At 35.9% G+C, this 24,443-nt stretch overlaps 1 protein-coding gene across 1 annotated transcript; it reads right to left on the reverse strand.

Annotated features, from left to right (window-relative positions):
* Positions 1-6,978: 6,978 nt before the first annotated feature.
* Positions 6,979-8,827, reverse strand: LOC100784381 (protein C2-DOMAIN ABA-RELATED 7). Its single transcript, XM_006604009.3, has 3 exons — positions 8,702-8,827; positions 7,959-8,054; positions 6,979-7,284 (listed from the first exon to the last, which is right to left on the reverse strand). The coding sequence occupies exons 1-3, from the start codon at positions 8,822-8,824 to the stop codon at positions 6,979-6,981; spliced, it is 525 nt and encodes a 174-aa protein (XP_006604072.1). The 5' UTR covers positions 8,825-8,827.
* Positions 8,828-24,443: the final 15,616 nt, after the last annotated feature.

Raw genomic sequence — 24,443 nt, forward strand, 5'->3', positions numbered from 1 at the left:
GTGTTATGTTATCTCCCAATCACTCTCAGAAAATCCATGAGGTGTTAATGGAGTTGTGATTCAAATTCGATGCTGGATTGATCATACTGGTAATTTGGAAGGTCCTTAAAGATCAACATAATGTATTAAGAGAAGAAAAATTGATGAGAGAAAAGAAAATCAGAGACAAAAATCTATTATTTTGCTCTGCCAAGGGAGAAAACCCTTCAACAATTGTTAAGTTTGCAAACTTAGTGCATGTTTGGATTAAACTTAAGTTTGCAAACTATGTGTGTGTGTGTGTGTGTGTGGAGGGTATATTCTAATGCTGCAAACCTCTATACCAGATAAAATGATGCCTTACAATCCCTATGCACAAATAGCAAGTTCATCCCATAAGGCCTTCACGACAATAGCAGATTCATAAAAGGAATTTTTTTTATCAACATTTCCCAAGAGGCTGATGTAGATAAAATTGTTACTACTCTTTTCATTCAGAAATTTTAATGTATTTTAGTTTTGATTGTTTTGGGCAGGGAAAATAGCTGAAGAAGGCAATTGGTAATATCGTGTACATAGAAGGCAATTATTTTGAAGTTGCTGTTACTACTGCTGCTTCATATTTTAAATTATGAGAGAAATATTTCTTGTTCTATAAGTTGTATTTGCTTTGGACAAACTAGTATCTATTATCTTTTTCTCTGCAGGATTCAAGATTTGAAGTAGGTTATTAGTAGCTATTATTAAAAGCAGGATTTAGTTTTTTATGTGCTCTCTATTAGCCTGCTAGTATAAATCAAAGACTTCTACACAACTATACAAGTAATGCTTACAAAAACAATTTCAAAGTATTTTTTGAATCAAAGGTATAAATACCTAAGTTGGAGGCTTCAGCACAATGGACTTTATATAATGAGCGTAGGAGCACTTTTGGAAACAACAATGAGCGCAGGATCAACAATGGCTAAAATCACTCCTACTGGAATCTGAAAATCAAATGAGAGTTGGCCTTATAATCAATTAACATAGGTAATAAGTGAGGCTGTTATGCATACAGGCAGAAGACAATGAGGTTGTTAAGCATAGTTGTAATATATGTTTTTAAAATCTGGTCCTAGTTACTTTCATTTTAGACAAAACTGTACATCATGTATTTGCATTCAGTTAATATCTACTATTATCCCAAAAAAATAAAAACAAAACATTTTGGCAATTCAGAAACCTAGTCACGTAATCTAAGTCCATGGATGAGTGCAAAGTGATGATAAGTAGGTTTGATTTTAATGGGGATGGCATGCTTGGCTTTGAAGAGTTCATAATTATGATGAAGTGATTATGATGATCATTATGATGCTACATGCACATTGATTCTGGCACTAGCTAGATGATTTGGTGGGTTTCAATTTGATTGATGATTTGTTTGTATGTACATTTTGCCTAATTTCATTTTTTATTCTTTTATTGATTGGTACAAATCATGGATTTGTAAATCGCTTTTAATTATTAGAAATAACATGTTGGTTAAAAGGAAGATATCAATTTTTTAATTAAGTTACCTAAGGCAGTTAAAAGGTATCTGAAAGGAAGTTAAAAGGATCCTAAGGATCCTAAGGAACCTAAGGCAGTTAAAAGGTATCTAAAAGGAAGTTAAAAGGATCCAATAAGAAACACATGTTAAGGAATTGAAACCAGGGAAACCAAACAAGGTGTGACCATGTCAAACTGGGCACATAGCAATTCCATGATAGGTCTTAAGTTGCTATGGTATTGAGGTATGTTAGTGTTTTTCAAAACAATGTGACCCCAACAAGTGTCAACTCATGAGGTGTTAGGGCTCTCACAGTAGAGGCTCACGAGGTAGTAGTTTGGTTTGGAAAATCTGGTTGCTCATATGAAACCTATGCAACCTCAACAAAAGTTGCGGATGACCATGTCAAACTGGGCACATAGCAATTCCATGATAGGTCTTAAGTTGCTATGGTACTGAGGTATGTTAGTGTTTTTCAAAACAATGTGACCCCAACATGTGTCAAGTGTCAACTCACGAGGTGTTAGGGCTTTCACAACAGAGGCTCACGAGGTGGTAGTTTGGTTTGGAAAATCTAGTTGCTCATATGAAACCTATACAACCTCAACAAAAGTTGAGGATGAAGGATCGGTTTCCAAGGCCAGGGAAAATTTAAACAAGCATGTTCAAGTGGCAAACAAACATTCATATGGCCAAATTCATAGGGATAGATATCATCATCCCTCCAATTTTGTCATGAGAAGCTACAAAGACAAGACAGGTGAGGATGGAAGTAACCAGCACAGAAGATCATTCTCAGTCGGCATCAAACTACTTTCAGGGAACAAGTCATCATCATCAACTTCATCTGTGTCTGGATCAACTTCATTTTCATTTTCAAACAAATCATATGGATGCCAAGTGCGACAGCTATTGAAAAGGTGCAACAATGCAAATTCAGAGATAGAAAATACAATCCAGGGAGCAATTGCACACTGCAAAAAGTGTCAGCAAATGTTTTCTTCAAAGAAGACTACAAGTGAAGTAGGAATCTACTCAATGTCTGCATCTAGAACCTCAGTTTGTGAGCATCATGAGAGAGTAGAGCTTTGGAGGGGTTGATAGAGAATTGAAAAGTAGCTTCTGCTCATTTGTTGTATTCTTCACACATTGTCTTTCCAATTCAAAAGTAACTTTGGTGAAAGATAGCTCAATTCACCAGTACTAATTTTAGAAACACTCATGGCTGTCAACTTGACATTGATATTTAGACCAAACCTTCAAAATCTGGCAGAATTTTGTCCATAAAAGATATTTGCATCTGGTCCTTGACCAAATTATGATGACTAGAAAATGACATTCTTCTGAAAATAAAAATCCAACATTTTACCATCCACTTTCCAATCCAAAACCTTTCCTCCAATATTTCAAGAATCAAATGGGGATTAGCCAAAACACTGAATTTCCCCAGTCTAAAAAGCACTGAATTTCCTCCAATATATCAAAACACTAAATTAGCCAAAGCACTGAATTATATCAATGGCTTCTTCTTGAACTTCCGCTAGGGTGTCAATTTCCCCAGGAACTTCGGCTCCAAAATGCCGAGTTTGACCGTGAATACGATAGGGTTAGAGAGGGTTGAGGAAGGGAAAGAGAATAATAGTAATAAGAATCAAAGGAGGGATGGTTCTGAAATTTAATTGCAGCCGTTGAAGGGAATTTGTTTTTGGATGGGAAGATATTTGGAGATTGTGGAAAAGGAAAATAGGGAGATGAAGCGTTTGTTGGATGAGATGAAATTGGGAAGGAATAATCGCCTTGAGGAGAGCAAAGGTGGTGGAAGGAAGCTAGGTGAAAGTAATGGGGAGGTTCAACGTTGGAGAAGTTACAAGAGTGAAAGACAAGAGAAAGAGAAAAAAATGCAACAACCAAACAAAGTTTTTTGTATTCACTAATGTTCTAATCAAAGTTTTCATTTTATTATTTCATTCACCACACATAATTTCTTAAAATGAATTATTGGATGGCAGAATCCACAGGAGGTGTAGCTGCAGATCACAATTTGGATTAAAATATTTTAAGGCTTCGACACGATAATTATTCCCATAATATTGAAAATGATGTGCCTAAATAAACAAGAAAAATAAATAACTATGCCCGGTGCTATCCATGAAAAGTTTCAGAAAGAAAAAGTAAAATAAAACAAAATTTAAGTCAAAAAAGCTTAGTTTATCTACTTAGTTCCTATGTACACTGACATTATAATTTACAAGCAGTTAAATTCATCATAGATTAAGGTTATAATGCTCATTTTAACCATGATGCATCATGTGACCAACACATAGCAACGAAGGAAAATGATATCCCTAGGAATAACTACTTCACTGTAGCACATACACATACACATACAAATACATTTTAAAAAATAAGTTATACCATTCATGTATAAAAGGCTGAAATAATGGAAAAGACAAATATGTACCTCTTATTGCCTTTGCAGTTCGAGTTTGGAAACTAACTTAGGGCGAATACGAACCAAAGTCTCCGCCTTCAATCCCTAAAAGTAAGTTAGCAGAAAAAATGGCATATTAGAATAGAAATTCAATTTGTACCAAAAACATAGAAATAGAAAAGTAATCAACAAAAAATAGGAAAGTTATCTCTCTCTCTCTCTCTCTAATAGTAGTACTAATTAATTTAAAACCCTTCTACGTTGTTGGCGAAAAGGATTACCAAAGTCTCTCTCTCTATCTCTCTCTCTTGGCTAAAACCAAAACAACAACTTTTCTACTAAGCCAAATGTGGTCCATACACAACAGAAAGTTCCACTCTGGATGTTTCACATAGTAGTATATTCAAATTTACTTCAAACTTTTGTTTTTATCTTCTTCTAGTAATATTTTAAACACAATTTAATTAAACTAATCACACCATGCATATAAACAACTAGACCAAGCAAACCACAACAAACCACAAGTAATCTGAACAAAAATTATTTTCTACAAATTTCAAAATTGATGTAGTTTATCCAGAGACCAAATGTTAGCTGAATCTCTCAAGGTTTGCTTCCTGGGCTAGCTCAATCTCTAACTTATCCAACTGCTCCCATTCTACATTTTGCCAAATTCACAAATCTAAGCTTCCAATGACATTAATTAATGGCTACTCAAGCATCCAAACTAGCAAAAATTAAACATGGTAAACCCTACTAGTACTGGGTAGCTTCATAGCATAAGAAATGCAATTCCACTATCCACAAGACCCTACACAGATCGCCCCCACTTGATTAACTCATTTTCTTCTCACTAAAGTAGCTGAGTATTTATGGTATAGAGTTAGAGGTTGAACCCTATACATGAAAATTCAACTTTCATTTCGTTGAAAAACAGAACAAACCACACAACCCCATACATGAACATATGGAGGTGATTCCCCATCCACTATAATTTCTTCCTCTCTAACTAAACATCTTGAATAAACATAAATATTAGCTAAGAAACCACGAGTTTGCAATTGCTTTGTTTACCTAAGAACATGAAGCTTACCTCGAACTCAACACTGACAATGGCAGGGAGACTCAGCTATTCAATGGCAGCGACAATGGGTCTCACATGTAACGACGAGTTCCCCAATCCTTGCACCAGAAACCAAAAAAGGTTCTTAGGTTAACCGAAGGTTCTAGAAACAGACCTAGCTATTCAATGGAACAACAAAACTAGACGAAATGACACGAACCTATCACGAAAGTCTTCAGATGTTAACGAAGAAGAAGAGAGCACCGGAGAATACACGGAGAAGAAGAGAGCGCCAGAGAATACACCGGGAAGAAGTGATGAGAATCCTGAAACTGGCCAAATGCAGGCTAAAGGCCCAAGTGGAGAAGGGCGAAGGCCCAAGTGGAGAAGGACAAAGCCCCCGAGTGGAGAAGGATGAAGGCCCAACTGGAGAAAGATGAAGGCCCAGAGACAGAGACACTACCAAGACTATTAATTATTGCTGAAGGCCCAAACTAATTTGAAGGCCCAAGTTAAATATGTTTTTTAGTTATAATTTTTATTTATTGTAATTTTGGCCCAAACTGTTTAGAAGGTCCATGTCTATTTTTATCTTTTTGTTCAGATACACTATAAGTATTGGTTTTTGTTTTCAATAAGAAACTTTTGGTATTTGATAAAATTTGGTGAGAGCTTCTCTCTGGGTTCCTTGTTGAACTAATCTCAGACTTATCAAGGTAATCCTTGTGGCGTCTATCCTGACTTATCTTCCTTCACTAGAAGTGGCGTCATCCAAAACTCCGTAGCCTGTATCAAACGTTTCGCCTCGTAAGGTTCACATCAAGAAGAGAGCGCCAGAGAATAATACACGAAGAAGAATAGAACGTGAGCAAAATAGGTCGCGTCAAAATAATTTAAAATTTAATTTCAACATCGGTTTTCAACAAAAAACCGATGTTAACAAATTGATGTTAACGCTAACATCGGTTTTATTAAACAAACTGATGTTAACTGATCTAACGTTAATATCGGTTTTCTAGAAACCCGATGTTAACTAAGTGACGTTAACATCGGTTTTGTACAAAACTGATGTTAACGTCATTTCATTCACATCGATTTTACAAGAACCGATGTTAACGTCACTTTGTTAACATCGGTTTTCTGCAAAACCGATGTTAATGGATACACATTATTTACAATTATGCCACCGCGTTTATGTTAACATCGATTTTGTCAAAAATCGATGTTAATCTGCCGATGTTAAAACTGCTTTTTTGTAGTAGTGTAAGATCAGTTAGTTTAGATCTTATAAGTACAAATAGTAGTTTCTAACCTTTTGTCCGGACTTTCAATAAAAAAAACAACCAATATATACAATTATATTTTCAACTATCTTTGAGTTTTCTTGCCAATTTTACTGTTTTTCTTCTAAATTTAGTCTTTTTGTTCTTCTTCTTTAATATTTGGTTAAGAATCACCTCAAATCAAGTGCTTTTTGTAATAACTTGATAGACTGCACCCAAGTCAAGAGACAAAATTTTCCTCTCGACAACCAAATCGCTTGAGTCACTTTTCAATTTTTGAAATTGTGTCAAAGTAGTCATAGCCGAATCCATTTCCGTTAATCATTAATATTTCTCGTAACAACACATTGTGATTAGAATTAAAATCATAATTGGTTACACCTTTTGTAATATTATTATATTATTACACGAGTAACACTAATTATTCTTTAAAAATTAATTGTTTATATAGTAAGGTACAAGAATTATAGGTACAATTTTTTAATAAAAAAATAGATCAATTATCCCTTAAATCAATATTTCGAGAAGCAACTAATCACTTGTCTCACTCCAGAAAATAAAGCACTAAAACTAGTCTCAACATAGGATTACACATTCAACAATAGCAAAATCACAATACATTTACCACTACATCATGCTGGAGCAGGCATCCAAGGTTTCAATGCTTCACATAAACTTAAGAATGGAAGCAGACTTAAAGTTCTACCTGTGATAAGCCCTTGCAACCAATAACATCAACCCACTCAATTTCAACAACTACTTCCCCACTCTCGACATTTCTCAATTTCAAAATCATTTCTTGGATAATATTTCCATTTTGCCAAATGCAGTTGCTCTCTTCAGCAAGGCAATTAGTGTCATCTGGTTGAATCCTCTTGACTGAAGAATCATCTGGGCGCTCGTTCAACCCCATTTGTACACACTGAACATACGGTTTCAAGTCTATATCTGCCTCACCCATTTTGTCATCTCCAGATAAAGTGTCCTTGTCATAAACCGACTGTAGAGGAAACATGAAACCATCAACAATCATTTAGTTATTCTTTTGGTGCTACAATGGATAAGAGACAATTCTTTGCAAGATACTTAAAAAAATGTAATATTAATAAATAAAATAAATATTCATTAGGGTTGTTTATATTATTTTAGTCTTCATCTATCAAAAATAGAATTATTAGTACAGACTTTGTAGGTTTCTAATCTATTAATCTAATACTATGATAGATTATATATACTAATGGACAATTATGTATTAGAACTTAATATGTATCATCAATGCATCATAGCATAGATGCACAATGTCTATACTAAGGATTTAATTTTCTTTAGAAAAAACTATGGTGTTGTTTGGATAAACATATCCATAAATACTTATAAGAGAAAAAATAAAAAGATAAAATGAATTTAGTCTTTTTCATAAGATAAAATCAATTATTACCTCGGATTTTAGAAAACTTAGATCGATGAAATAACTTCTATAAAAATTAAAAAGTTGAGGTTGATTTTAAATCATGAAACAAATTTGAACATGTAATCTCCTTGTTTATTCTTTTTATAAGTGTTCATGTTTATCCGATCGAACCTATATCAATATGGATGAGCCTTATACCAATATATATTTTTTAAATTAGTATATGACATTCTTTTTGTGATATAGCTTGCATCAGTACTTACAAGATGTATTGGGGTTTTGACGTCCTTTATGGAAAGGGTGAATTCTTCATTCCACTCAGGATTGCAGTTGTCTTTTACAACACCAGTCTTTAGCTTCTGCATTAATGAGATTAATCTTCAGACCAAAAGTGATTTAATGATCCAAAAAGTGTTTGACTCAAAAGCATGTATTTGAGATTCCAAATTTTACTTGATTGACTTTGTTACATAACAATTCCATATGCCAATCACGCCCCATCATCTTAAATGTGGACAAATTACTGAACTCAAAAGGAATGCGATGAAAACAGAACCTATGAATTGTACTCAATTTTCTCCTCAAATTTTGGCAGGGTCTCCAGCCAAAGATTTGGCCTCTCTCTCTCTCTATAGCAGTTGATATCGTGTTTGTCAATATATACTTCTTGTGAGGAATTAAAGTTTAAATATTGATAGGGATGGAGAAGGTAATCCTAAAAAGAATAAGGGCCAGGTCCTGCATTAATTATGCCATGGACCAAAACTTATTTGCAGTCGTGAACACCTCTACTATTGCATGGCAAAGAACAATAGGGGAATAAGTGGCAACAAATTGGGAGACAATTTGTCACAAAATCTAATAGAAAAATGTTGAAAAAAAAGTGGGATTAAAAAACCAGTTGTTTAATCAGTTTCCCAAATTCTTTAAGATGAACACTAGTTCTCCAGTTGAATAAATCCACCTTCAAATGAAAAAATGGCCTAAGAAATTGCAATCTTCAAACCTGTTCACCCATGTTGATGATGACATAAGGGTCGCTGGCATGCATTTTTATTGCATCGCGTATTGCAAGATTAGTGCCTCTTTTAATTCGAAGTTTGAGAAGACCCAGAATACTATTGTCCATTGAAACACAATGCACGACTTGTCGTTGCCGAGATTGCCTAGAAACTCTTGTTCCAAACGAAACGAAATTTAGACTTTGATGAATAATACAAAATTAAACTCGTCCAAGTTGGAGGGCTACCATATTAGAGGCAAGAGTTTAATGTGCGAAAAACAAAGCAATGGGCACGAGTGCACGTAAGTGGGCTCCACAAAAGGCTTCTTGAGACATTTTAATAACGTTATTTACGTACAATGCCTTTTAATTTTGCGTGTCCGAACTATACTCGTTCTAAAAAAGAGTGAAAGGAAAAACCAAAGGAAAGACAAGTGATTAAATGTGCGATCCTCGTGCTTCAATGGTAGTCTCTCGCGACGCTTCAGGCTACAAGTTTGCACCATCGCACGATTTTCTTGTACATGAAGCTCTTCATTAATGTAAAGTAAAAGTGATTTTAATGATAAAACAAAAGGTTTATGTTTTAACACGTAGGTAATCACTTACCAACACCAACACGACAGTCCAAGAGTAACTAAGATGAGGTCCCTTGTATAAGATCTTGAATTTAAAAAAGTAGAGCTTATTAAAGGTCATCAATCAAATTACTCATGATACTTTTTAGACTAAATAAACTATTTGGCTTTTTATCTTATTTTTCTGATTTAGTTAGGTCCTTTATGTTTTTTAAAATGTAATGTGGTCATTTATCTTATTTTTTTTATTTAGTTTAGTCCTTCAATCCATTTAAGATCGATGTCCTTGATCATTTAAGAATAAATCATTTTTGTTAAAAATGAAGTGAAGGGAAAGGAGAAAAAACTTAATAAAAAAAGTTCATTTTTGAATAATTAACGAAGTCAATCACAAATAGATTGAAATAACAAATTGAACAAAAAAAATAAAAAAAAAAGATCAAATTGAACGAAAAATTGGATAAGGACCAAATAAATTTTTTAAAAAGATAAAAGACTAAATTGAACAACAAATAAGATAAAAGACCAAATTAAACTTTTTAAAACATAATAGACCAAACTGAAACAAAAGAATAAGATAAATGACTAAATATATTATATAACCTACTTTTTACTAATAACACAATGACGACACACAAAAAATAATCACATTACTAACCAACACTATCTAGTTTGAATGGAGTGCAACATAGTTAAAATTCCTTAAGAAACATTTTATGAAACTTGATTAAAAAAGATCAGTTAAATTACTGCCTTGGAAAAATTCATTAATAGAAATTCAAGAACTATAATATAATAAAAAAATACTTCAATTTTCACTTTATAATGAGTGAAGTTATATACTTTATTATTTTCACTTTAAAAACTAGATTCAATATTTTTATTGTTAAAATATTTTTTTATTTAATTTATGTAAATTGTTTCTTTATAAGTTTTTACTATTTTGAGTGAAATTATGTACTTTTTTATTTCAAGCAATTAATAATTTTCATTTATATTCTTATTTTTTAAAAATAACAGTACTAGATAATAGGATTTTAACATCGGTTATTAAGGACTTTTAACATCGGTTATCAACGAATGTTGAAAGTACCGACGTTAAAAGTAATAATGTTAACATTGATTTTGTAAAATCGATGTTAACATAAACCCACAACATCGGTTTTTTACAAAACCAATGTTGCATAGCAAGAAATAACAAAAAAAGAGTGAAAACTATACAACTTAACATTGGTTTTTTTTTATTATAAAAAACCAATGTTAATTTAGACTTACAACATTGGTTTTTATAAAAACCGATGCGATGTTAAGTTAGACTCAACATTGGATTTTATAAAAATCGATGTTGATTTGTACTCAACAATATCAGTTTTTTTAAAAAAAACTAATGTTATTTTCTAGTAACCAACATCGGTTTTTACACAACATCAGTTTTTTCATAAAACCGATGTTGGTAAGCAAAAGACAACATCGGTTATAAAACCGATGTTGTGAGTCAAACTAAAAACCGATGTTATTTGTTGGATTTTTTTTAATATTCTGTTTGTTTTTTGAATTACCCAAAATTAACTTGCAAATTAAAAATCAAAACCAATCTAGCAGATAATTTCATATTGTTTTTTGACAGTTTTTAACAAAAAAATCCATCAAAATTGAATATTTACTATGAATTAAAAATAATGTTTAAAGTCCATACATAAAATGAATTTTAAATTAAGAAAACTACAATTATAAAGTTAATTAAACACCAATTGTTTCATTTTTAACTTGCAGATAATATGTTGTCCTCTAGATACAAAGTGCCTTCATTCTCGCTGGTTCCAATGGTCTTGCATCATTAAAATACTACATGATATGATAAAACATAAGTTAATAATCATATATAATAAAAATTATAACAAATTGAATTACTTTTAAAGAAAACAATTACTGTTTACCAATTATTCTTGAAACTTCCTAAGATTTTCGTTGACATCCAATGCATTATGTAGTCCTTGCACTCAGTGCTTTCTTTTTGCTTATTACACTAAGCACATTATAAAATATAGATATTCAAAGTTAAGAACAAATTAGTGTACATAGTAATAAAATATAATTTTTAAAACAAGATCTTGTTTAAATCACTTACTTTAACAACAATCCATCTAGCAACAGGCTTGGATTTAGTTTGTTGACTATCATCAAATCCTTTCAAAGCACTTGATGTGAACCTGAGTAGGAGCGGATCGTTTGATACAGGCTACGAAGATTTGGATGACGCCACTTCCGGTGAAGGAAGATAAGTCAGGGTAGACGCCACTTCCGGTGAAGGAAGATAAGTCGGGGTAGACGCCACTTCCGGTAAAGGAAGATAAGTCTGGGTAGACGCCACTTCCGGTGAAGGAAGATAAGTCAGGTTAGACGCCACAAGGATTACCTTGATAAGTCTGATATTGGTTCAACAAGGAACCCAGAGAGAAACTCTCACCAAATTTTATGAATATGTCAAAAGTTTTTTTTATTGAAAATAAAAACCAATACTTATAGTGTATCTGAACAAAAAGATAAAAATAGACATGGGCCTTCTAAATAGGTTGGGCCAAAACTACAATAAATAAAAATTATAACTAAAAACATATTTAACTTGGGTCTTCAAATTAGTTTCGGCCTTCAGCAACATTAATTGTCTTGATAGTGCCTCTGCCTCTAGGCCTTCATCTTTCTCCACTTGGGCCTTCATCCTTCTCCACTCGGGGGCTTTGTCCTTCTCCACTTAGGCCTTCGTCCTTCTCCACTTGGGCCTTTAGCCTGTATTTGGCCAGTTTCATGATTCTCATCAGCACTATTCAATAAAAACATGCATGCATATTGTACAATTAAAATATTGATGTTCACGAGTAATGTAAATGTATTAGAAAATATAACTGACCTGTTAATAATTCCTTTGAGGTAGTTGTCGGGCCTATTGTGCAAGGAACAAAACCAGATGACAACATTATCCTTAGGACAAACGAAGACCAATTACCAATGTGCACTGCAATGGAGAACAATAATGATGCAATCCTACCCCCCCCCCCCCCCAAGGCATTGGATAGAAGACTCCAAGAAGATTGGGCCAGAGATGCAAGAGAAGGCTCTAGGGTTCTCATGAGCTTTATGATAGATTTTGGGCCTATGGGCTAAGTATGAGCCCACTTATCTTTGTACATATTTGATTAGGATTTCATTATTTTTGGGCCTTGTATTTAGGGCTTCATAATGTAGGTAGGGTACCCTAGAAATGTAGGATTTTTCAGCCCTTGTATTTTAGCGCACCTAGACTAGTTTTTGTATTAGGAGTAGTTTTATAATTTCACATGAATTAAGTGAATATTTGATGTGTGTGCTGAGAAATAAATTTAATTGAATTGGGAGAAGCCCAATCCAATTAAATTTTAGAGGGGGAGGTGAGCATTTGCTTGCTACACTCGATTGCCACATCATATAGTCACATTTTGTGCATGTCCTTCATGCTTTACATGCCTCATGACACTTAAGCACACTTAGTGGAGAATCTTAGACTTGATCTTCGATTAGTGGGCTGAACCATAGCTAAAATTCTCTAATCATAATTAGTGAAATTTTGGATCCAAAATTTGGCTCCACAAATTCAATTTCAAATTCAAGTGAAATTTGAATCGAAATTCAAATTTCCCTCCAATTTTGTGTAACACTTAGGCTATAAATAGAGGTCATGTGTGTGCATTTTTTCAACTTTGATCATTGGAAAATTAAACTTCAGATTTTAGAGCTCTTTTAGAGCACAAAATTTCATTCTCTTCTCTTCCTCTCCCTTCATTCATCTCCTTTTTCCTCCAAGCTCTTATTCATGGCCTCCTATGGTGGTGAGCTTCTTCTAGACTCATCTTCTCCTTGAAGTGGCGTCTCCTCTCTCTCTTCTTTCTCCATTCCTCTGCCATTCATCTTCCAAGAAGCAAAGGAATCCATTGATGAAGAAGATCCTAGGCCTACAAGCTCCAATGGAGCTTACATCATGAGATATCAAGAGCATCTTCATCTAGGTGATGTTCTTTTGCTTCCTCTATCTTTTTGTTTGGTGAATTCTCTTTAATTCCTTGTTCTTAATCTTATTCTCCATGTATATCCTTCATTGTCTTGTGGTCTGGTGCTGTTTAGAGTAGATTAAAAAAAAAACCGATTAAATCTTAGATCTACACTTGTTCTTGCATTTGTATGGTTAAAATTTGTAGATCTACTCTTGAATCATGTTTTTGTATTGATTTTAGGTTCTATCATTTTCATTCATAATATTCTTATGCTGAACCTTATATCTAAATTTTCTTCCATAATATTGATTTGAAAAAAACACAAAAATCTAAGTGTAAATCACTTAATCCATGTTGTCTTAGAGTCATGTTTAGTCATAATAATTGTCACATTATTTTCTAAGTTTGTGTTGAATTTTTATTTTCTTGATTGAATTCTAGATACATTTGTTCATGTATTCTTGTCATTCTTAGCCTATCTTTTGAATTTTAAGTCTAATTCATGCATGTTATTTAGTTCATAACATGTTCTAAATCAATTCCTAGAAGTAGTCTTGTTGTTGAACTCTTTTTTTTTTGTTTTCTAAGTTTCCTACATGATGCCTATGATGAAGTTGAGTTGTGGTGCTGAGTTGTGGAAGGATTTGTGAATCAAAATAAGTCTTAAGCTCTCTTGAATTATGTTATTCAAGATAATTGAGCATAAGGAAACACAAATTGTAACTATCCAAGCCTTAGGCAACATAAACACTACTCTTGATTTCTAGGTTGAAATCGCTAGTGCTAACAACTTGAACATACGAACTTGTATAAATTATTAGGAATTGGCCACTATGTGTTTTGAAAAAAGAACCATGTAATAATTGGGAGCCTCTAATAGGTTACCAAACTTCCATTTGTGTGTAGTAATTTTAGGCAATTTTTTCCCTTAGGATAGTGAGTGTTTTGTTGGAACCTTAAATGAGGTCATCCAAACAATCTTAGGATCCGCCTAGTTTACATTTCTCGCACTTTAATTTCTTGCTTACCTTCATAGCTTATATTCTTTACTAGTCACACTTAGTATATCTTATTATTTCATAATACTTCCTTCTTGCTTATCACGCTTATCTTGAGTTCTTTTGAACCCTAGATTTTACCCTTTTGCAAACCCCAAACAAGAAAGAACTATAACTTAGGAACCAACATGAGTCATCATTCATCTAGTGTCAATGGTGAGGGTACTGGTCATAAGGACCCTTTATCTAGAATATTAGATGAGTTTAGTTCCCTCAAGTTATGGAAAGAAAAACTAGAAAGAAAAGAAAAAGGAAAAGAGAGGGTAAAAATAAGTCAAGATGAGAGGGAAGAAATAAGGGAAGAAGAAAGAAGGAAAATACGAAAAGAGTTAAGAAAAGAAAAACATGCTGATGCAATCCTACCCCGCAAGGGCATTAGATAGAAGACTCCAAGTAGATTGGGCCAAAGATCCAAGGGAAGGCCCTAGGGTTCTCATGAGCCTTAGGGTAGATTTTGAGCCCATGGGCTAACTATGAGCCCACTTATCTTTGTAAATATTAGAATAGGTTTTTTTTCCTTCATTTAGGCCTTGTATTTTGATCATTCTAGTAGTATAGGATTTTAGCCTTGTATTTCGAAGTATTTTGAGTAGTCTTTGTAGTAGGGACTTTTTTTTTGTATTTTCATGTATTTTGTCATGGGGGTGAGCTTTGCTATTATAGGGGGTGTGTAGCTAAGTTCTAGCTTCTCATCTCAAGGAGGTGAGCTTAGCTATTAGAGATGTATGTGTAGCTAAGCTCTAGCTTCTCATCTCAAGGAGGTGAGCTTAGCTATTAGAGATGTATGTGTAGCTAAGCTCTAGGTTCTTTAGGAATCTTCTTAAGGAAGCTTCTCAAGGAGGTGAGCTTAGTTATGAGAGGGGTGTGAGTAGCTAAGCTCTAGCTTCTCAAGGAAGTTTTCTCAAAGAAGCTTCTCAAGAAAGCTTCTCAAGGAAGCTACCTAGTCTATAAATAGAAGCATGTGTAACACTTGTTGTAACTTTGATGAATGAGAGTCTTGTGAGACACAACACAAAGTTCAACTTCTCTCCCTTTTTCTTCCTTCAATTTCGTGCTCCCCCCTCTCTCTTTCTCTCCCTCTTTATTTTCCTCCATTGAAGCATCCTCTCCAAGCTTCTTATCCAAGGCTCATCTTGGTGGTGAAGCTCCTTCTTCCAAGGCTTATTCCCTAGTGGATGGCGCCTCCTCTCTCCTCTTCTCCTTTGTCTTCCACTGCATCTCCATGGTGGAAAATCACCATTAAAGGACCTCATTGAAGCTCAAAGATCCAGCCTCCATAGAAGCCCCACAAGCAAGCTTCCATCAAGTGGTATCAGAGCACAAGAGCTTCAAGTAGGTGCTCCTTAAACCTCCATTAATTTTTTTTTGCTTTACCTTTTCTTCCATTGTTGTTTCTTCATTTTTCTCCATTGTATCTCCTCACATGTCTTGTGCTAAATGTTGTTAACATGATTCTTTAGAATTTCCACCGATTGATCTTGCTATAGAAGCTAGATTTCATTTTCTATGGTTCAAATTTCTTGTTCATGTTCTTGAACCATGAGTTGTGTTGAGTTTAGGTTCCTTTGAGTTTTGTCTTGCTATTTTTTGTGGCTGAACCCTAAACCATAAAATTATTACAAAATAAAGTAGAAGAAAACCTCAAAAATCTAGAGTGACTTGTTCACCTATTGTAGTTTTGTCATAGAAGTCATGTCTAGTCATGAAACTTGTCACATAAGATTTCTTATGTTGTGCTGAATTTTATTTTCTTGTTTCTTTGTCTAACTCATTTGTTCATGAGTGTATCAAATTCTTTTAGCCTATTATTTGATTTGAGTCAAATCTTTCATGTTAATTAGTCCTTAACATGTTCATGCAAAATTCTTAGAGAGTCTTTGATTGTGAACCTTTTCTTGAACTTTTAGGTTTCCTTATGATTGTGAATTTGAATTTTGGTGATTGAATTGCTGGCTTAACTGTTGATCCTAAGTGAATATTGAACTCCTAAAAATGTGGTAAACAATCCTAGTGAGTTCAACATACATAGGAAGGTTGAAAGTAAGCCCAAGGCAATCAATATACCATGCTTAAAAAAAAATCGCTGAGCTGGCAGCTTGGACATACAAACTTGTAAAAATTACTGAAAATTGGTTACTTCGAATTTTGAGCTGAAATTTTTACTGAATTTTCTAAACATCTGGAAAAAAGTTTAAAAAAAGAAAAAAGTGATTTGGATAAAAGGAAAAAATACGAAAAATCACACAAGTTGGCAGGAAAATCAGTATCCAGAAAAAAAAAAGGTGAAAGAGAAGTGTTCTTGTTGTTTTGGCTCAAAATTTATTCTATAATTGGAAATTTCAATTGAAAATTAGTGTGAAGACAAGTGCCAAAGCTAGAGGTTTGTTGAGTCTTTTTTTCAGTTTTTTTACTAAATCTTGATCCATTCTAAGTTTCTCTTTGAGTCCTAGCTTGCTTCTATGTCCTTTTCATTGCTTTAATTGTTGAATAATCCTTGAAAAATTGTCTTGTTAAAACTCCATTGGTTTAGCTTTCATTTCATTTTTTTTGGTCTTTGGTTATTGCTTGTCTCTTTGTTTCCTTGTTTGTGGGTTGCCATATAAGGAATTGGAAGGAGGATTGGGGCCATCCCTTGAAGAATTTGAGTCCAGAAGCAAGGGGCCAACCACCTTAAGAGCTATTGGACTAAGAAGCACTCCAAATTGAGTGAATCACCAAAGAGAGAACAACCACCAAAATTGAGGACCGTTTTGTAATTTTGTAATTTGAAATTTACTTACCTTCATTGCTTTCAAGTTTTGTAACAAAAAGGCCTTTCATTGGAAGTGTGTTGGGAGCCTCTAATAGGTTACCAAACTTCCATTTGTGTGTAATAATTTTAGGCAATTTTTCCTTAGGATAGTGAGTGTTTTGTTGGGAACCTTGAATGTGGTCATCCAAACACTCTTAGGATTCGCCTAGTTTACATTTCTTGCTTACTTTCATAGCTTATTTCCTTTACCTTCCATTGTCAAACCGCCTAGATAGCTTTCCTTTTACCAATTAGTTTTTTACCTTATCTTTCACACCTCTTTTAGTGTTTAGTTGGCTAGTTTCAACCATAGTTTCTTTTACCTTTTGTTTTCAAACCTCCAGCAAGAAAGAACCACAACTTAGGAACCAACATGAGTCATCATTCATCTAGTGTTAATGGCAAGGGTACTAGTCATAAAGACCCTTTAGCTAGAATCTTAGATGAGTTGAGTTCCCTCAAGTTATGGAAAGAAAAACAAGAGAGAAAAGAAAAAGGAAAAAAAAGAGTGGAAGAAATAAGTCAAGATGAATGAAAGAAAATAAGAGAGGAAGAAAGAAGAAAAATAATGAAAGAAATGAAAAGAGAAAAACATGCCTCCTATAGTAGTCATAACTCTTGCAAAAGCCTAAGTGAAGAACTTCGTGACTATTACGAAGGAAGGCATAGGTCACATCTTAGACCTCACTCCCATAGAAGAGAAAAGGAAAGAAAGCCTCAAGAGGCTAAAATTAACCTCTCATACTTCCATGGGAAGGACAATGTAGAGGCTAACTTAGATTGGGAAATAAGGATAGAGCAACAACTTAAAAAGAAGTCTACTTCAAAATCTTATGGCTCTCACTCTTATCCAAAGAAAGACCAAGGTCAAGGCATCTTAGGGGTGACACCTTCTAAGCCCAAAGATGATAAGGGGAAGGCAATAGAAAAGCAAGCCCCTAAGGCTAGCATGCAAGAGAAAACTAGCTCTATAAAGTGCTTTAAATGTCTTGGAAGAGGACACATTACTTCTCAATGCCCCACCACAAAAACCATGATTATGAGGGGCCAAGACATTTATAGTAGCCAAGATGAGGCTACTACTTCACCTTCCTCTAGTGAAAGTGAAGAAGCAAAAAGGGAAGAATCTAGTGAAGAAATCTACCCCCAAGAAGATGGACAACCATTAGTGGTTAAAGAGAAGTGTAAGGAGGTAAGTGTCTCCTCCAAGAGGTTAGATAAGAAGGAAACTCATTTTACAATAAAGACAAACATTAAAGAAACTTTCCCTCTTACACAACCTCCACATTTTCTCTTTTGTAAAAAGACACTTGCTAGCATTGCCACACCTCTTGGGCTCGAGTTTATTCCTCAAGTAAAGAAGTTGTTGGATGAGGGTTTGGTTCACAAGAGCTTAAATCCTTGTGCTTTTTTGGTGCCTAAAATAGGTATTATTAGGCACCAAGTCCCTAAAATAGGTGGTATGATAAATGTTTTGAGTGGTGCAACCCTCTTTTGTAAAATCACTCGTACACCTAACATCTTCATGGTGTGTGTACATAGGGACCCATTAGGTAGGTTTTTTCTTATTTTTAGTTTCAATACAAACTTAGGTACTCATATGGGACACCTTAGGTTTGTCATACTTTTTGGTAGGAATAATCAATATGAAAATACAGAAAAAGGTATGTTTTATTGCGTTACTTTTCTTAATTTTTCAAATAGTGATCAAGGGGTTCCCATGAACCCTAAGAGAATAAAGGTCATTCCTGAGTGGCCCACTCCACCAAGTATAAGAAAAATTTGGGGCTTCCATGACTTAACAAACTTTTACAAAAGGTTTGTCCCATATTTTTCTATACTTGTAGCACCACTCATTGAGTTGGTGAGAAACCATGTTCCTTCATGGGAAGATGCCCAGGAAATGGGTTTTCAGACCTTACCTTACTTCAACATACCAAACACCACTAATACATATGTTTTTGTTCTTTTTACAGGTGTTGAGGGAAGGAGCCCAGAGTATGAAGAACCTCAAGATTTGAGGTCAAATCCTTTCCAAGGTGGAGGGAATGATGCAATCCTACCCCGCAAGGGCATTGGATAGAAGACTCCAAGTAGATTGGGCCAGAGATCCAAGGGAAGGCCCTAGGGTTCTCATGAGCCTTAGGGTAAATTTTGAGCCCATGGGCTAAGTATGAGCCCGCTTATCTTTGTAAATATTAGAATAGGTTTTTTTTTTCCTTCTTTTAGGCCTTGTATTTTGGCCATTCTAGTAGTATAGGATTTTAGCCTTGTATTTCGAGGCATTTTGAGTAGTCTTTGTAGTAGGGACTTTTTTTTTGTATTTTCATGTATTTTGTCATGGGGGTGAGCTTTGCTATTATAGGGGGTGTGTAGCTAAGTTCTAGCTTTTCATCTCAAGGAGGTGAGCTTAGCTATTAGATAGGTATGTGTAGCTAAGCTCTAGCTTCTTTTGGAATCTTCTTAAGGAAGCTTCTCAAGGAGGTGAGCTTAGTTATGAGAGGGGTGTGTGTAGCTAAGCTCTAGCTTCTCAAGGAAGTTTTCTCAAAGAAGCTTCTCAAGGAAGTTTTCTCAAGAAAGCTTCTCAAGGAAGCTACCTAGTCTATAAATAGAAGCATGTGTAACACTTGTTGTAACTTTGATGAATTAGAGTCTTGTGAGACACAACACAAAGTTCAACTTCTCTCCCTTTTTCTTCCTTCAATTTCGTGCTCCCCCCTCTCTCTTTCTCTCCCTCTTTCTTTTCCTCCATTGAAGCATCCTCTCCAAGAATCCTGCCTAGGGTAGCTTTGCTATTCTTAGCCAGTCCCAAGCCCGGATAAAAGGAGAGGGTTGTGTTAGGCTTTCGACAGCCAACGTTAAACTTTGTCGAATCTCTATGACATGGATCAATTACGTAATAATGTGAATGCTAGGTCGTTGCCCGGAAGCAACGCGCTGTATGGCTCGAGTACAGTGTCAAAAGAGCAAGGGCCGCTGCATCGCCGCCCGGATGTAGTGAAAAGTAAGCAAGGGTTCCCACATTTTCGTGAACAGGTGTGGGTAAAGAAGCTAGTTCATGACAGGAGGATTCGCTTTGGTACATGGAATATAGGCACACTTACTGGAAAATCTATGGAAATAGTGGATGTTATGGTGAGGAGGAAGATCAATTTTATGTGCGTACAAGAAACTAAGTGAACAGGTGAAAAAGCGAAAGAATTAGACAACTCGGGATTTAAGCTGTGGTATACGGGAAAAATCAGATCAAGAAATGGGGTAGGGATTATTGTGGACAAGGAGTGGAAGAAGGATGTCGTGGATGTAAGAAGAGTAGGAGATCGTATCATAGTCTTAAAATTGGTAGTGGGACAGGACACCTTTAATGTTATTAGTGGGTACGCACCTCAGGTTGGGTTAGCAGAACACTTTAAGGTAAAATTTTGGGAGGATCTAGAAGGGGTACTTCAGGATATACCCCAAGGAGAGAAAGTTTTCCTAGGAGGGGATCTCAATGGACATGTAGGTAGCGTGGCTAGAGGTTTTGAGGGGGTGCATGGGGGTTTTGGCCTAGGGGAGATGAATGGGGAGGGTAAATCCATCTTGGAGTTTTCGGAGGCTTTGGATCTTTCTATAGCCAATACATGGTTTAAGAAAAGAGAGGAACATCTTATCACTTACAAAAGCAGAGGGACATGTTCTCAGATAGATTTCTTCCTTATCAGGAAGTCTGATAGGAAGTATTGCTTGAACTGTAAAGTTATCCCGGGAGAGAGCTTGACTACCCAACATAGAGTTTTGGTTATGGATGTAAGAATTAGAGATAGGGCAAAGAGAAGAAGTCCTATGGTAGCGCCAAGGATCAAATGGTGGCACTTGAAGGGTGAGAAACAGGGAATCTTCCAACAAAAGATATGGGAGGGTTGGTGTGGACAATCACAAGGAAGTGCAAATGATATGTGGAACAAGATGTCCCAAGAGATTATTAAAGTGGCCAAAGAGACGTTGGGTGAATCTAGAGGTTTTGGACCTAGGGGTAAAGAATCGTGGTGGTGGAATGAAAATCTTCAGAGCAAAGTTAGAGTAAAAAAGGAGTGTTTCAAGGAGTGGTCTAGGTGTAGAAATTCTGAAACTTGGGATAAGTATAAGATAGCTAGAAATGAAACCAAAAAGGCGGTGAGTGAGGCAAGAGCCCAAGCTTTTGACGGACTATACCAAGCTCTAGGAACCAGGGACGGAGAAAGATCTATATATGGGCTTGCTAAGGGTAGAGAGAGGAAGACTAGAGATTTGGATCAAGTAAAGTGTGTTAAGGATGAAGAAGGCAAAGTCTTAGTGCATGAAAAAGATATCAAGGAAAGGTGGAAGGTGTATTTCCACAACTTATGTAATGATGGATATGGATATGACTCTAGCAGTCTAGACACAAGAGAAGAGGACCGGAACTATAAGTACTATCGTCGGATTCAGAAACAGGAAGTAAAGGAAGCGTTGAAAAGAATGAGTAATGGTAAGGCGGTGGGGCCAGACAACATACCTATTGAAGTGTGGAAAACTCTTGGAGATAGAGGTCTTGAGTGGCTCACCGAACTCTTTAACGAAATTATGAGGTCAAAACACATGCCGGAGGAGTGGAGGAGAAGCACGTTAGTGCCAATCTATAAGAACAAGGGGGATATACAAAATTGTGCAAATTATAGGGGAATCAAGCTCATGAGTCATACCATGAAATTATGGGAAAGAGTGATCGAACGGAGATTAAGAAAGGAGACTCAAGTTACTGAGAATCAATTTGGTTTCATGCCGGGAAGGTCGACCATGGAAGCGATTTATTTATTACGGCGGGTGATGGAGCAATATCGCATGGCCCAACAAGACTTGCACTTGATTTTTATTGACTTGGAGAAAGCGTATGATAGAGTGCCTAGAGAGATTTTGTGGAAAGCTCTAGAGAAGAAAGGGGTTAGGGTTGCATATATTCAAGCTATCCAAGATATGTATGATAGGGTATCGACTAGTGTTAGGACACAGGGTGGAGAGTCAGACGATTTTCCCATCGCAATTGGTTTACATCAAGGGTCAACCCTTAGCCCCTACCTTTTTACCTTAATTCTGGATGTCCTCACGGAACTAATCCAAGAGATAGCGCCGAGATGCATGCTTTTTGCAGATGACATAGTCCTCCTTGGAGAGTCGAGGGAGGAGTTGAATGAGAGGTTGGAAACTTGGAGACGAGCTCTAGAAACACATGGCTTTCGCCTAAGCAGAAGCAAATCAGAGTATATGGAATGTAAGTTCAACAAAAGAAGGAGGGTTTCTAACTCAGAGGTGAAAGTAGGAGACCATATTATCCCTCAAGTCACACGGTTTAAATATCTTGGGTCTGTAATACAGGATGATGGGGAAATTGAAGGGGATGTGAATCATCGCATTCAAGCAGGATGGATGAAATGGAGAAAAGCATCGGGGGTGTTATGTGATGCAAAGGTACCGATCAAGCTAAAGGGAAAGTTTTATCGGACTGCGATAAGACCGACGATTTTGTACGGAACAGAATGTTGGGCGGTCAAGAGCCAACATGAGAATAAAGTAGGTGTAGCGGAGATGAGGATGTTGCGGTGGATGTGTGGTAAGACTCGACAGGATAAAATTAGAAACGAAGCTATTAGAGAGAGGGTTGGAGTAGCGCCTATTGTAGAGAAGATGGTGGAAAATAGACTTAGGTGGTTTGGGCATGTAGAGAGAAGACCGGTAGACTCTGTAGTGAGGAGAGTGGACCAGATGGAGAGAAGACAAACTATTCGAGGCAGAGGAAGACCCAAAAAGACTATAAGAGAGGTTATCAAAAAGGATCTCAAACTTAATGATTTGGATAGAAGTATGGTACTTGATAGAACATTATGGCGGAAGTTGATCCATGTAGCCGACCCCACCTAGTGGGATAAGGCGTTGTTGTTGTTGTTGTTGAAGCATCCTCTCCAAGCTTCTTACCCAAGGCTCATCTTGGTGGTGAAGCTCCTTCTTCCAAGGCTTATTCCCTAGTGGATGGCGCCTCCTCTCTCCTCTTCTCCTTTGTCTTCCGCTGCATCTCCATGGTGGAAAATCACCATTAAAGGACCTCATTGAAGCTCAAAGATCCAGCCTCCATAGAAGCCCCACAAGCAAGCTTCCCTCACATGCTTCCTATAGTAGTCATGACTCCTGCAAGAGCCTAAGTGAAGAACTTAGTGACTATTATGGAGGAAGGTATAGGTCACATCCCAGACCTCACTCTCATAGCAGAGAAAAGGAAAGAAAGCCTCAAGAGGCTAAAATTAACCTCCCATACTTCCATGGGAAAGACAATGTAGAGGCTTATTTAGATAGGGAAATGAAGGTTGAGCAACTCTTTGCTTGTCGTCATAAGAGTGAGGAAAGGAAGGTTCATTTGGCTACCCTTAACTCCCAAGGGTATGCCCTCTATTGGTGGTCTTCCCTTGTTAGGGAAAGAAGGATTCATGGGGATGCTCCAGTAGAGTATTGGAATGACTTGAAAAGTGCCCTTAGGAAGATGCACATCCCCTCCTACTATATGTCGCAACCTACCCTTCGGCAGGAGGGCGTGGCAAAATAAAAGCGCGTCTTCTCATGAAGAAAATGCATGGAGTCGCCACCAACATTTATTCGAGGAAAATGTTAGATAAAACCAAAAAGATGAAGGTCTGCGTATTTTGAAAATGAGGGTTCGAGAGTTGTTTACGCATGGGGAAGGTATTAGCACCCCACGTACCTGTCACAAGGGACAACAACCTTTAATCGAGTGTGCAAAACAAGACTTCAAAATTGAGGAAAATGTCAGAAAAACCGGAAAAGACGTGGTCTACGAATTTTAAGTGAAAGGTTCGGGAGTTGTATTTACGTACGGGGAAGGTATTAGCACCCCACACGTCTGTCACAAGGGACGACAACCTTTAATCAAATGTGCAAACATGACTTCAATTTGTGTTATCTTCCCTTTTTTATGTTCTTATGTCTTTTTATGCCTTTTATATTTTTTATCTTTTTGTGGTCGACAAGGGTGTTTCCCTTGCTCCTATGTATTCCTCAATTGTGATAAGGAAATCAGACCTACGTAGTTCTTTGAGAACTAAACGTTGGTTAAATTGTTTTAATCCTTTTTTTGCAAGATATATTTTTATTGAATGAAAGATCATTTAAGGCGTTGGACTATTAAACGATCTTTCGATTCTTTTTGAAAGGAGAGAAAACATTAAGGCATTGGACCATTAATGATCTCTTGTTATTTTTGAAAGAGGTAACAAAGCTACGTTTTGA

Source organism: Glycine max, chromosome 19 (assembly GCF_000004515.6).
Source record: "Glycine max cultivar Williams 82 chromosome 19, Glycine_max_v4.0, whole genome shotgun sequence".
Classification (NCBI taxonomy): Eukaryota; Viridiplantae; Streptophyta; class Magnoliopsida; order Fabales; family Fabaceae; genus Glycine; species Glycine max.

Coding starts and splice junctions, on each gene's coding strand:
- LOC100784381 (XM_006604009.3), bottom strand. CDS start 8,824: ATGGACAATAGTATTCTGGGTCTTCTCAAACTTCGAATTAAAAGAGGC. Junction 8,055..8,701: donor TCATCAACATGGGTGAACAG/GTTTGAAGATTG, acceptor TCATTAATGCAG/AAGCTAAAGACTGGTGTTGT. Junction 7,285..7,958: donor TCAAAACCCCAATACATCTT/GTAAGTACTGAT, acceptor TTTCCTCTACAG/TCGGTTTATGACAAGGACAC.